The sequence below is a fragment of the Impatiens glandulifera genome, chromosome 6, assembly GCF_907164915.1.
Source record: "Impatiens glandulifera chromosome 6, dImpGla2.1, whole genome shotgun sequence".
NCBI classification, from domain to species: Eukaryota; Viridiplantae; Streptophyta; class Magnoliopsida; order Ericales; family Balsaminaceae; genus Impatiens; species Impatiens glandulifera.
In genome coordinates this window covers 30377113-30392942 of record NC_061867.1, presented here as the reverse complement: position 1 = coordinate 30392942, position 15830 = coordinate 30377113, and the positions used below count along the sequence as shown (strand labels likewise).

Here is a 15830-nt window from a genome sequence, read left to right as displayed (position 1 = left end):
GGTTGATTTTTTTTCTTGAGAAGGGATTTTTTTTTTGGGTAAAAATTTAGAATGAACCATTTATTGAATTTATAGGTAGGTTATTATAGATTGATAAGGGTTGGTAGAGTTGTTTTTCTTGTGAAGTGATAGAAAAAGAAAAATTGAGATTAGTGCAGTAAATTTTTTGTAATATTTTAGGATTCTTTTCATAAAAAAATATTATCACGTCATTAATTTTTTAATTAAAATATTATTACAATATATTTTATTTTTAAAATTTTTAAATTTTAAATAAAAATATTTTTATAATTTAAAAAATCTCGCTTTTCTCCTGACAATAAAAGTTAACACAACGCGATAAATAAAAATTTAAGTTGGTTGTGTGAATAAATAAGTTATATATGTGTGAATAAATAAGTTATATATGTGTACTAAACTGACTGAAAAATTGAATTTTACTGACGTTTAAAGTAAAATTTGAAACTGGTAATCTTTTTTTCTATTAAGCATATACTTTTATCACTAAAATTATTTAATGAATTATATAAATAATAAGTTATAAATATATATATATATATATATAATTATAATTATTTGGTTATAAAAAGCTTCTAAGAAGCTTATAAGTTATACTTTAAAATATTTAAATTTATAATTTATATAGGTTAATATTTGTATAAAAATAAATCACACCAAACAATTATGCTAATTTACTTGGGATATAATATGTCTTATAACCCTAAGGAAACACAACCTTATACTAACAAATTAATCATATTTGCAATAGTTTCACTTGCTTAGGAACCTCAATACACACATAAAGGAATTGTGATTATCACTTGACAAGTTTTATTGTTTGAAGGTAAAATTATTTTATTAAATTAGTGATGGATAAAATTAGTAACTCCCTAAAAAGAGTTTATAGTGCATAAAATTTCAGTTTATTAAATTAGTGAGGAACAAATCTTCGTTTTCTAGAAGAGATATTCTACGATCGTATAATCAATTTGACAAACTTTCCATTTGATTTTGATAAAAGAAAATATGTTTAAAGATGTTTATTATATCTATTATAGATGAATGCATGTATAATAAATAAGCACGTACAAGTTGACTTGTTGAGGCTTTGTTGTTCGGGTATGTCAAACAACGATAGGGTAAAGTAACTAGATTTTGTGTTCTAAGGTTTAGTAGATGTTGTGGTTGGAATCTCTCCCCACCGTCTCTAAGTTCGCATCTTGACGGATGTATCAAAGACGAAAGGGGGATCCATTATGGGTTCCTAGTTTTTCCTCTCGCAACATCTCTCGGTCACAGACCGGTATTATCGGTCTTCAGGTAATTTATAAAAGTATAGAATTCTGATCTAGTACTTCTTCACATAATCTCGGGTGATATACTTATTTAGGATTTCTCGCCTAGTTACCCTTTGAGATGATAAACCCGGCGAGGTGAACTATTGTGAAGGTCATTTAAATGTTATAAATAAAAATTTATATAGCTAGAGTTTTGTTTATTTTATTTTTAAATTAAAAGTTCGATCCCAATAGAGTCGTCAAAAATGTTGTAACCCCGAGAATTCCTCACCGTAGCTTAGCACGTGTTTTGATGACACGTGGTAATACGGGGATCATTGGGTGGCTCGAGGTTCGATACATTTCAACCTTAGTTTTTTCTTTGTCTTCTTGAGTGTTCTTCTAGTTTTTTACTCATTCGAGTGTTCTTCGAGTTTTTAACTCGTCATATTTCCGTTGAAAACTGATGATGGTTTCAGGTACTTTGTCAAATTCGTTGCGTAGTTATTTCAGTGCTGAATCACTTCTAAATTCGTTGTACCCTAAAAGAAAGTCATTTGCAATAAGCTCCAGCATAAGGGGAGATATTGAAACTGTTTTAAGGGAAATGTGTAAAGCACATGTCTCGAATCATCATTTTATTCGGTGATATCTTTCTTTATAATATTGTATTTAATTAATTCATTTGTAGAATCATTTATATATATATTTCTGTTATTTCAAGAAAATATTTCTAACAATCTTAAAATAGTTTCATGTGCTAATTTATTTAGTAGCTTTTGCCGTCAAAAATCTTTAACTTTGATGTTTTAAAAATACGAGTTGCGATGTTGCAAAAGAGATGATGACTCATTTCGACAATTTAAAATTATTCATCTTAAAAAGTAGAAGATTTACTAATAAAGATAAGTCTATATTATTTACGTATATATATGTATTGATTATTAACATTTTTTTTCTTGTGTTGTCCAAAGTTTAATTTTATAAACTAATATATGTTGACATATAAATTTTCTCAAGAAAAATAGTATATTTAATATACAAAGTTATCTTGAAAATAAATTAGAAAATAATATTTTTTTTTTAATTAAAAGTTTCATAATTATTAAAATTATTATTAATTATAAATGAAAGGGTAATTAAGAGGTTAGCTTATAATTTTCAGAAAATTAATGATTATATTTATTAATAATAATTAAAATTAATTATAATTGAAACATATGGTTTCATTTTTTAAATAATTAATTATAATATACACATCTTTAAATTAATTAAACGTCGATAATTAATAAGAAGGGGTGAGGGTGAATGCAAACTAATAAGAGATAATCTATTTATTTTATATACTACAATTTTATATTTTATTATGATATTCAGATATTGTTTCTAAATATGTATATATTTGTTTGTTGACAGAGTTGAGTCAAGGAAAAAGAATAAATTCTTCTAATTAAAGGAAATAGAAGGTCGTAATAGCAATAAAGCTGGAGACCAAGAAATTGAAGAGTTGTGTAAATTGAATTTGAAGAGCCAAAAAGAAGACTCATTATTATGGATTATTAATAGAGAGGGCCTATTTGGTTATAGATCTCAATAATAAGATCTTGTTTGATTTGGTCTTACAAGGAAAATTTTTAATTGATTTGAGAAATGATGTGGCATATGTGCCGATATCATCGGGTGCAAACGTGCAACCAAAATTAAATGTTTAAGAGGCTTCGGCCAAAGATGCTTGAAACATTATGATTTCTTTTGTAGAAATCATATGACATGATGATGAATATTTATTTGATTAAATATTCTAAATTGTTTTATAGAAAGAATATGTTAAAATGAATATTTTAATTGATTCAACATTATAGTTTCTTATATAATATTGTGTGAAGAATGGTTTATATATGAATGATTGAATGATTTATTCAATTAATATTCACAATAATAGTTAACTTATTAATTTAATGATAAGTATAACACAAGAATTGTGTTGCAATTTCTTGATTAAAAAAAACTTTGGATTTATTTCACACAAAAGTGTGTTTTAAAAGGTACCAACACAAATATGGTGACAAATATTTTTATTGATAATAACACAAAGTATTATTGTGTATGTTATAATAAATAAAAGAATGATCTATTGTTAGAGAAATATGTTCTCTACAAAAGATAAAGTTGCGCAACTTAACATATCAAGAAAATGTCTTGTTTAAATTTGTTTAGTTGGTGCTCAATTTGATGTTTTGAAATCAAGAGACGCGTTTTTCTCTAATATTATTTTCATACAAATTTGAAAACAGATATCTTCAAAATTGATTTTATAAAAATAAATTAATAAAAAAATTTGGCTTGTAAAGTTTTGTATGACTTGTAACAATGTTTACAATATTGGTATGAAAATTGTTTATCATATTTTGATTTTAACTGAAAAATTAATAAATGTGACAATTATGTATATCATTAAGACAACAAAAGTGGTTATTTCATTATGTATCTTGTTACGATATTTTTATTGTTAAAAATTACAATAAAAATGATATAATTCACTAAGGATGGGAGTTGCACTAACAAGTATCATGTTTTTATCAAATTATAAAGTGATATGAAAGACTTTACATCTACAAGTGAATATATTTATACTTGAAAGTGCAACTATGATAGGATCAGCTTTATCGATAAAGACGAGGGTCTGGCTATTAATGAAGGCTTATAGAAAAACTGTTTGAAAGAAATCTTGTTAGGGATTTAATTCGCTTTCTATTCTACGCAAACCCTTACAAACACTTGAAAATAGAATCAATGCAGAATTGTTTACTTGGGTTTGAAGCTCAAGATGAAGAATAAAAATATGACAGAAATGAAAGAACACAGCAGTTTGTTTATGGATGTTTAGAGAAACTCTTCTACGTCACCCCTTCTTCCAACCACCGGAAGGATTCACTATAATATGGTTCGGATCAAATACAGTTTGCACACACTTAGCTCACTATTGAACAGAACACACTCTGTTCAATTTGCAAGATAAAGAATATCACTCAGCTAACGGAGTTTTTGATTCTAGCTCTCTCTTGATTCACACACAGTACAATCAGGAAAGTAGCTTACAGTATGAATGTTCAAAGGATTGATTGCTCAATAGTTCTTCTCAGATAGTAGTTCTTGATTTATCGAATGGTAGTTCGTCCGTTGTCCTTGAGATTTGATAAATACTTGGCAGAGACTGACGTTCGAATCTTTAGAATGATACGTGGCACTCTTCCATTGGAAAGCCTCTATAGTACACAACTGGTTCTGAGCACAAGGATCGTGGTCGTACACCAACTGGCAGTGCGCTGAATATTCCATCAAAGATGTACTTGCAAAACAAGTAATATGAGGGAAATTCTCTTACGTGGCATTCGTTGGTTGGTTGCATATAGCTAACGTACTAATCTTCACTAGAAAGTGGAGTAGGAGTAGAGTACAGCTATAGCACGTGGGTAGGCGGGTGCTAGCTTCAAGCATACTGCTTAAACATAGCATTAGACGTATTTCAGTTAGACGACCTCGTCTAATGAAATCAAACATCCCCATCTAAGAGCAGAATCCATTAGACCGCCTGGTCAAATGGGATTAGACTTACGTCTAATTACAATCACTTCAGACTAATCTGAAGGAGTTAGACTACATGTCTAACTTTCACTAATTAGACTTCACGTCTAATCTTTCACAAACTATTAGACTGCACGTCTAACTCCACTGAGTTAGACTGCACGTCTAATTCCGGTTCTATTTCAGACTTGTCTGAAGGAGTTAGACTACACGTCTAACTTTCTCTTTCTATTAGACTGAACATCTAACTCCACGAGTTTGATTGCACGTCGAATTACGGTTCAACTCTAGACTTGTCTAAAGGAGTTAGACGACCTCGTCTAACTTTCACAATCCAATAGATTTCACGTCTAACTCCGCTGAGTTAGACTGCACGTCTAATTCCGTATACATTAGACTGCACGTCTAACTCCGCTGAGTTAGATTGCACGTCTAATTCCGAATATATATTAGACTACACGTCTAACTCCGCTGAGTTAGACTGCATGTCTAATTCCAAATATATATTAGACTGCACGTCTAACTCCGCTGAGTTAGACTGCACGTCTAATTACAAATATATGTTAGACTGCACGTCTAACTCCGCTGAGTTAGACTGCACGTCTAACTCTGCTGAGTTAGACTGCACGTCTAATTCCAAATATATTAGACTACACGTCTAACTCCGCTTAGTTAGACTGCACGTCTAACTCCGCTGAGTTAGACTGCACGTCTAATTCCAAATATATTAGAATGCACGTCTAACTCCACTGAGTTAGACTGCACGTCTAATTACGAGATCTATTAGACTGCACGTCTAACTCCACTAAGTTAGACTGCACGTCTAATTACGAGATCTATTAGACTACACGTCTAACTCCACTGAGTTAGATTGCACGTCTAATTCCGAATATATAAGACTGCACGTCTAACTCTGCTGAGTTAGACTGCACGTCTAATTACAGATTCCATTAGGCTGCACATCTAACTCCACGAGTTAGACTACACGTCTAATTTTGATGCATCTAATGCCAAATCGGTCTAATGAGCCTCATTATAGCCAAGTCTCATGAAATATGATTTCGATACACCTGCATCAAAGCGCATAAATCATTTCATCATAAAAATCCCAATATTCAAACTATTTCAACACATAGTCAAAATAATTTGACCCAACAAACTATATGGGTGGAAATCTTCTAACGAAAAAAATATTTTTTATGAAATATGTAATTGTTTACACGAAGGCAACATAGTTCAAAGATATTTTGTCTACTAGTTTCCAAGTAAATAATATTTTCACAAAAGAATGTTTAAATGATAAATATGTATGAATGACTATGCTTATTAGAAGATATTCCAAGATTGTCTTGAAGGAAATTTCTAATTATTGTGATAATAATATGAAATTAGACTAACTTACAGAAAATGAAAAATCTAGACATACACGTTTTAAATATAATGTCATTAGACTGTACTCTCTAATAGAATTATCACATTTGACTATATTAGTCAAGAATAACATTATGGATTCACTAACCAAACTATTCAATAGAGAGTTAGTTTGAAAGTCTTTTAAAGACATGAGCCTACTATATATTAGTATGAATAAAAACTCAACTATGCAGACTGGAGATCCCAAGAACTAAGTTCAATGGGACAACCTAATTGTACTGACTTGGAAGATTATTGTTGAGGATTAATCCTACAATGAAACAATATATATTTTGACGAGGATAAGCAAATCGCCTTTAATGATTTTTTGTGAGGAAATAGATCACCTATGTAAGGGAGAAGTGGGGCCGCTTCTAAGAAATTGCACGGTTCAATTCTAGAATCTCTCACAGAACCATGCGCGTATTCCATGACCAAAACGGACACAACTATGAGAGCTTGACATGTATTAGGAAGAATTCTATGTGAAAATGTATAATCCTTTACACAATTGGCAGAATAATTAAGGACATCGAGTGTATTAATCAACTAGTAAAGTTATATACTTTCATAAATGAATGTTTAAAGGTTACACATAACTATCATATGTAGGATTCAACTATTGAACATTTCACTTAGTTAATTTTTCAATTTCCATTAATGTGGGGTATTGACGGAATTTTACACTAATTCCATTAATTAAATGGAAATGAGAATTTAGATAAATAAATTAAATGTAATTTAATCCAAATAAATAGAAATTCATACTATTTAGGAATGGAAGTTTTGGTGAAATTTAATGTTAGTGGATAAGATCGAAAGTCAATGGATAAGATCGAATGCCAAGAGTCTTGAAATGTCAAGAGTTTAGGAATGACAGTCGTTAGATAAATTATCAACCGTTGGATTGATAAATTTATTATAATGGTTTAATTTCCTACTAAAAATATACCTTCATATTGGAACTCTAAAAATATCTCGTATCTCTTCTTCACTCATTTCAATATCTCTTTAGAATTCAAAAGTTTTTTCTTTGTTTTCATGAGTGTTCTTCGAGTTTTTGACTCGTCATATTTTCGTTGAAACCCGGTGATCGATTCAGGTACTTTGTCAATTTCACTGCGTAGTGATTTTAGTGTTGAATCACTACTAGATTCGTTGTACCCTAGGAGACAGTAATCTACGATAAGCTCGAGCACAATGGGAGACGGTGAAACTATTATAAAGGAAATGTGCTAAGCACATGCCTCAAATCAACATTTTAAGCACATGCTTCGAATCAACATTTTATTCGGTGATATCGTTCTTTGTAATATTGTATTTAATTAATTTATTTGTAGCATCATTTATATATATATATATATATATATATTTCTTTTATTTCAAGACAATATTTCTAATCGTTCCATAGGATGGAAACGTCGGTAAAGTAAACCAACAGTAAAGGGAGGTCAATCGGGTGAAGACAATGAGCTTCCAAGGTTGAAAGTGTCGACAAAACTAGCCATGAGGAGCATCTCTTGGTCAGATGAAGAACTGCAACAGTTGAGCGGAAAGAGTGTGGTTGCTTCTCTTCGCGTGTAGTAGCAAACGTCTTGTGCGATCTCGGTATGAAGCGTCGAAAATCCTAACCAGAAGCAAGCATCTGGCTCATTTTCTCGGTCGCTCACAAAATTAGCACCAGGAACGAAAGAAGCGTCGCCTTCTTACGCTATGAGCCTTGAACTAGCATCGCTACAAGATTTCAACATGTTCTTTGAATACTCTCGTTCAGGCGATTGAGATCCCTATTTCCTAACTAATTTGTAGGCAAGAATGGCTCCAAACTCATATACTTTTTCAATTAAATGTTAATAACACATTATATTACAACAATATAAAAGAAAATAAAATCAGACCGAATTAAAATCAAGAATAATCAAAAATATTAATTATTTGTAATTTTCTTTAGGGACTTTTTCATAAAAAAAATATTATCACATCATCTCTATTTCAACCATTAGTTAATTTATTAATTAAAAAATATAATAACATCTTTTATTTTATTTTTATAAATTTTAAATTTTAAATAAAAAATATAATAATATATATTATTGTCGAAGGAGGGTACAAAGCTTCAAAATATACCTATGCAACCTTTCAAAGCCCTAAATTTGAATTTATAACCCACATTCCCAATGAATGAGTATTCATAACGAACTATTTGTTCCCCTAAGGTAAGGATCGTAGCTATTATACCTAAAAGAAGGCACAAAACATCAAAACATATACCTAAAATTTTAATTTAGAATGTCACGAAACAATCAAAATATATGAAATATTCAAACTTAACATAAGTAAATAAAGTACTGAGTTTGCTTATTAAGTCATAAAAGACCTGAAAAGAAAACAAATTGTCATACTCAAGAAATAGAAAGTGACATCAATTAGGGAGTTACTCCCGAGCAAACTCTTCCCATCGCTGCCGTCCACCTGAGCTCCGGCGGCAAAAGTGTTCTGATCGGCTGCCTGCTGAGATGATCCAATATTTGGATCACTTGCATTGAAGAAAACTCAATTTCTACAGTTATGACCTATAAATATAATTCATGTCAAAAAAATGTATTAAAAATTTTTTAAATCAAATAAAAAGCATACAAATTAAAAACAAAATCTACTAAAATGATTGATAGTTAAAACTAAATTTTCCTATAAAATGAATTAAAAGAATGGACAAGATAATAGTACGTAAAATATATCCATATAAAGTTGTGTTAATGTATGAATAACAATTAATAATATCATGTTAGTTTATTTAAAAATTAAATAAAAATTTATAAATAAAATATATTTATGTGAGAAAACTATCTTAAACGAGGATGACATTGCTTTTAAAATTAAATATTATCATAATTTAATATAATATTTTTTTATTTTGTCGTCACGTGAACTTTCATTTTTGAAACGTTTATTTTTGTAGAAATATATTTCTTTAATTAATAATATATTTATGAAAGTGACATCTATAATATTAAAGAATCAAATAAAATCAAAATTTTATAATAATAGCTAAAAGTTAAATCAAAGAAACGTATAACGTTAAAGATAATATCAAATGAATATATAGTGGACATATATTTACAACGTTATTATCAAGAAATGATGATGATAAGATGATAATTAATCAAATTAATTTAAAAAAAAAAAAGCATTAAGCAAAACATTTATTTCACAAGTATAAACAAAACCAACTGTTCATACAAATTTTAAAACCATTTTTCTGTACAAATAATAAAACACATAATGCAATTAGACGAAAATATATTTGTAGAAGATTTGGCATAATAATTGTTTTGATTTTTTTCTAGTTTTCTTCATTAATTTATTCATGATATATCACATTATGACTTGTATATAAATAAATAAGTACCTGATTTTGAATAGTGTAGATCTCAGATGTACGACCATAGATAGAATCTTGGAGACGAGCACGAGCCTCCAAACATAAAGTGATAACGACATCGGCTCTTTTTTCGATCGGCATATTTGTTAGAAGCTTGCAAATGTTGTTGTCTCTGAAATTCCTATGAATGGACTCGAAATTTGCAATTCCTTGGACGGAATGGAAATAAGGTGCAAATATGCAGTCATCTAGGCACCTCTTTTGTAAGAATTTGCAGACTCCACATGCTCCCATAATGATCACATGCTCCCATAATGATTTTAGAATTGGCATTGATGCTCATGGTTGATTATTTTTCTTGTGAAGGGAGTTTTTTTTTGGGTAAAAAAATAGGATGAATAATGATTGAATTATTAGGTGGGTTATTGTAGATTGACAGGGTTGGTAGAATTCTTTTTCTTGTAAAAGAGAGTGATAGAATTATTCACCTAAGCACCTACTTTTGCCAATAAAATTATTTAATGAATTATATAATTAATAAGTTATAAATATATATATATATAATTATAAAAATCTTAGAAGCTTATAAGTTATACTTCTAAATAGGTATATATTTGTATTAAAAAAATCACACCAAACAATTATGTTAATTTACTTAGGATATAATATGTATTATAACCGGTCTTAAAACCCTAAGGAAACACAACCTAATACTAACAAATTAATCATATTTGCAATAGTTTCACTTGTTTAGGAGCCTCAATACACACACAAAGGAATTGTCATAGTGTTAGGATCTAAGTAGCCGCTGGAGGACCGGGGTTGGACCGGTTAGAGGTTCTTACTCGAAGGGTGGAGGTTAATCCGGTTAAAGATTAACACTGGGGTTTCAATACTACACAACCTATCACAAACCCTTGAACTAGGTTCAAGTGCGGAAGAGGTTTTCTTTCAGGTTGAAGCAGCACGCTTGTATAATAGGCAGAGCCGGTTTCGGATGATGAAGATTTGAGAATTGATGGGTCGGTTTCGGTAACCTGGTGAATCGGCTTGAATAGAGTTAAGTCGGTTATAGCGGTACGGGTCGGTTAGAAAATGGAACTGGCAGAAAGTAAATGACAAAGGCGATTTTATGGATGTTCGGAGATAAAACTCCTACGTCACCCCTTCCTCTCGAAACCGCGAGAAGGATATTCACTAAGGAATACAAATACAATCCGATCGAGACTTATTTCCTGCTCGATAACACTCTTACAATTTATACCGGAATTGTTAACTACACACACTTGCACTCAGGCTTTCTCTAAAGATAGAACGCACTGTTTTCACTTGTAGATTAAATACTCTTAGAGTTTCTCACTTGTCCCATTGTGTATCTGTGTCTTGTCCCGCATTTACTCTTCTTCTACTGCCCCTTTTTATAGGTGAAATATGCCAACGGTCATATTTCACTGCCTTGAATCTGATTGGTTGAGCAGGGGTGCAGAGGTTCAGTGATTCAGTGATTCAGGCCCTGCGGTCATCTTTTCAGTCCTGACAGTCAACCTCAGACCTGGCAGTCTGTTCTTCCGGTGTGTAAGACAAACCTGCTAGGTTTGTCTTTTACTCAATGTAGACACTGTCTGTTAGACAGTTGTCTGTACTTGGAAGATCTCCTTTCTGACTTATCCCGAAGTGGAAAGATCCTGTAGGACTGTCTTCTGCAGCCTGCAGACTTTCCTCAGACTTGTATGGATATGGAAGAGTTCAGTCTGTTCCTTTGGTATCATTCTCAACAGATACCCGAATTGTCTTCTTGTACTGGTCGGTCATTCGACTTAACCGGATGGTTTCCGGTACGAGTGATGTAACCGGACTTCTTCCGGTTATTCCTTTGCCTTGTGGCTGGTCGGCTATCTGATGTTTCCGGTTTTTAGGCTTTAGCCGATCCTTTCTTTGTGCGGTTATATTCCAAGTGTTCCTGGTCGGTTTAATGACTTGACCGGCTAGTTTTCTTTAGCCGGTTCTTTTGTTTGTCCGGTTCGGTTCCTTGTTCCTGCATGGAAGATTTATTTAAGTTAGGTTTATGTGAACCGGTCTAATTTTATCTAACAATTTCTCCCTTTTTGATTATTTTATTTAAAATCATCAAAATCATGTAAGTTTGCAAACGTAGGCCGGTTGTTTTGTTTGTCCGGATTTTTGAAACTAACTTGGGAGAATATTTCGAAAAATTTGGAAAAAATTTTGAGAGGAATTTTTGGAAAAGTCTTATCTTTTTATTTTATCAATTTCTCTCTTTTTGATTATTTTATTTAAAATTATCAATACCAAGTAGAGATGCAAAAGATGGCCGGTTTCAAAAATAGCTTTATATATATATATATATACGATGGATAACCGAAATTAGATAATAACATATAGAAATACTAAGGCAAGCATAGGTAAGAGAAAATGAAGCCCCTAGTCCGAGTCCGAGAAGTCATATATGTTCCGCTTTTTCTTCGCTGGTTGCGATCGACTGGCCGATCCGGAGGCTCGTTGTTTTGTGGGTCGCCGATGTAGGTGCACTTCAACCTCTTCTTCGACGTGAGTGGCCTGATCCGGTATACTCTCGATAACCGTGTCAGTTACCACATTCAGCAGGTCGGCCACTTGAGCTTTCTTCGAGGATTCTCTTTTCCGTTTCGCCGGTATCGAAGAAGCAGAGGTTTCCTTCTTCTTTTTGTTAGCGGATGCATAGCCTTTTAGCCTCTGATACCAATTGTTAGGATCTAGGTAGCCGCTGGAGGACCGGGGTGGACCGGTTAGCGGTTCTTACTCGAAGGGTGGTGGTTAATCCGGTTAGAGATTAACACCGGGGTTTCAATACTACACAACCTGTCACAAACCCTTGAACTAGGTTCAAGTGCGGAAGAGATTTGCTTTCAGGTTGAAGCAGCGCGCTTGTATAATAGGCAGAGCCGGTTTCGGATGATGAAAATTTGAGAATTGATGGGTCGGTTTCGGTAACCTGGTGAATCGGCTTGAATAGAGTTAAGTCGGTTATAGCGGTACGGGTCGGTTAGAAAATGGAACCGGCAGAAAGTAAATGACAAAGGCGATTTTATGGATGTTCGGAGATAAAACTTCTACGTCACCCCTTCCTCTCGAAACCGCGAGAAAGATATTCACTAAGCACATATTCACATAATCCCGAATGATATACACATTTGAGGTTTCTAGAAATTATTATGACAGAGCCTAGTTACCCTTTGAGATGATAAACCCGTCGAGGTGGACTATTGTGAAGGTCCTTTAAATGTTATAAATAAAATTTAAATAGCTAGAGTTTTGTTTATTTTATTTTTAAATTAAAAGTTCGATCCCCAATAGAATCACCAAGAAAGTTGTAAACCCCCGGGAATTCCCCATTGTAGCTTAGCACGTGTCTAGATGACACATGGAAATACAAGGGATCGCGGGGTGCCTCGAGGTTAAATGTATTTTAACCTTGGTTTGCGTGCCAAGCGTCTTTTAAAAGAAAAAATTATTTTAAAAGATTTTTAGAATACTTGGGAGCTTTTGAAATTAGTCATGTAAAAATAATTAATTGTATTCAAATTTTAATAATTTAGGGACCAAATAACAATTTGGTTAAAACCTGGTTTAAATTAATCAAACATAATTAATTTAAAAAATTATTTATTTGAAAATGGAGTTGTCAAATAATTTTAGAAAAATCAGTAAAAGGTACGTGTATAAACGTACTTTATACCAGAGTCTTTATAAGGGGTTTAGTTTTTGGTTACGCTCGGGAAAGGGCTTTCGCGTTATGTCATTCGCGCCCGTCAAAGGATGGTTTTATTTTATTAAAACAAAGTATGGCTATGAGATTTATTTATTTCCTTTAATTATTAGTCCGGAGGTCTTAAACAATGATAAGTTTAGATTACGTAAATAATTTTACAAAATTATTTAAAAGGGCGTACATGCGATTGCGTTGATATAACTGAGTAAAAACCCTAAAAATATCAGAAAAACGTTAGAATTTAAAAATAAATTACAAACGGTGCCTTAGACAAATTATTTGTTTAAGAAATATCCCAAAAATATTTAAATATCATTTTCTGAATTTTCTTATTTGAAAAGGATTTAGGTCCCAAAATTAAAAAAATAATTTTGGATTTTGAAAAGTGGAACCAAACAGGCCTTAGGACCGGATTCCTAGGGTCTGGTCCGGTTTTACTAATCTGGACTTGGACAGGCTTGGTCTAGACCGGGGTGATCTGTATTAGGGCTTAGGAACATGGGTCCATGAATCTGGAGGGCTCGATCATTGGTTCAAGAGGCTCAGTCTCGAACTTGGACTGATCGGTCGAGGGACTTGAGGGCTCGGTCTTGGGGTTCAGGAGGCTTGGTCCTAGGTCCAGGCTTCTCAGTCGAGGACTTGGGAGGCTCGGTCCTAGGTCAGACCTCTCGGTCTGAGGTTAAAAACCTTAGTCGGATTTCTTGGTCCTTGCTCAAGAACACTGGTCTTAAGTCTCAGTCCTAACTCAAAAACACCGGTCATGAGTCTCGGTCTTGACTCAATAACATCGGTCATTGGTCTCAGTCTAAACTATAGAACATCGGTCATGTTTCTCGGTCCCGTCCTACAAGACTTGGTCATCGGGGACCGGGTATTCTTGAATTGGTCAAGAATTGCAAGTGCTATAGCTTTTGATACATATTATGAAATCATGATCGGTAAGTTGCAATCAACTCATATGATTGTAGGGAATAAAAATCCTAACCCTAATCACAATCAATCGATCTCTAGAAAGATAAATTTCTCAAAACCAAGAAATCACATAATGAACCCTAAAATAGATCAAATCGATCAAACTTATAAATAATCTAATTTTCAATCACAAATTGAGTTACAAAGGTACCTGATGCTTACAAAAAGATGGAGAACACTCTTAAGATGTATTAGAAGCTTTCCAGAAGCCTGTATCAATGTTTTGATCACCGGAAATGGTTTTCACAAAAACTAGTTTGTACAGAATCTTTGAATCTTTGATTTAGGATGTAATATGTGATAATTGTTTGATGGATTAGAAGAGAATGACCTAGAGACTGTTTATATTATTTGTTCACCATAGTTGTTATCCCTAACTTTGATCTTATCTCGGACAGCCTAGTTCTAGGGTAAGGTGGAGATTTTAGGTATAGGGTTATTGATGGAGAGGATAATGCGATCACACAAGGAGATCTCAAATTTGTCGGGAGTAAAGCTCTTGATAACAACCTATAAGGCGCAACTGATAAAAAGATATAACATTCACCCGATAACTACCTGTAGAACTCTTGATAACTAACAATAAAGCTCGTGAGAACTATATATGAGGCGCAACTAATAACAGAATATAAAGATCCCCGATAACTACCTGTAGAGCTTGTGATAACCATTTATAGAGCTCCTGAAAACTACCTTTAGAGCTCGTGATAACTACATATAACACAAATAAAAACTTAACGTTCAAAATCCATGAACGATAAGACAATGGATTGAGTGAGAAGCCATTGGGTGAGAATGAGAGATGACGAGACAATGACAAACGACAAGCGAGGCAAAGGCTAAGGTTTTCTAAGATAACATGAGTGAGAGAGAAAGGGCGGTAAATGAAGGAGGGTTGAGTGTGTTTAGGGGTGAATGATCGTGGGAAGGCGAAGAGTTGAAGAAAATTAACGCGCACGTTTTGAATTTATTTTAAAAATCATAAAAATAGGAGAGAGAAGAGAGTTATTTTAAAAAAAAATCCCGTGGAAAATCCAGTGTGGCTTCCATGGAGGCTCGCTTCCTAGTCAGGGGCCTGATTGTCGCTCTCTATATCATTATTCTTGCTTAATTACTCTTACGCCAATTAACAAAGAGCAATTTAACAATAGATGGTAAATAATGAACCATCAGAATGGCCCAAATAGAATGAAGAAGAAAATAAAATTAATTTATTTAGAATATTTGCTCACATTTTCAAATGTTCGTCAAACCAACAACTAATTATGACCTCACACTCCACAAATAACCCACCACCCGACCTCTATCTCTTAACCTCACACTTTCAAATGTTCGCCAAACCAACTACTAATTCCAACCTCACACTTGACAAACCACCACCACCCGACCTCCATCTCATGACCTCACTTTCAAATGCTCACCAAACCAACAA

The 15830-nt window shown here is 32.8% G+C and overlaps 1 protein-coding gene across 1 annotated transcript; it reads right to left on the bottom strand.

Annotated features, from left to right (window-relative positions):
* Positions 1-8701: 8701 nt before the first annotated feature.
* LOC124943464 (LOB domain-containing protein 30-like) lies at positions 8702-9990 on the bottom strand. Its single transcript, XM_047483964.1, has 2 exons — positions 9685-9990; positions 8702-8848 (listed from the first exon to the last, which is right to left on the bottom strand). The coding sequence occupies exons 1-2, from the start codon at positions 9988-9990 to the stop codon at positions 8702-8704; spliced, it is 453 nt and encodes a 150-aa protein (XP_047339920.1).
* Positions 9991-15830: the final 5840 nt, after the last annotated feature.

Coding starts and splice junctions, on each gene's coding strand:
- LOC124943464 (XM_047483964.1), bottom strand. CDS start 9,990: ATGCCAATTCTAAAATCATTATGGGAGCATGTGATCATTATGGGAGCA. Junction 8,849..9,684: donor TCTACACTATTCAAAATCAG/GTACTTATTTAT, acceptor TTATATTTATAG/GTCATAACTGTAGAAATTGA.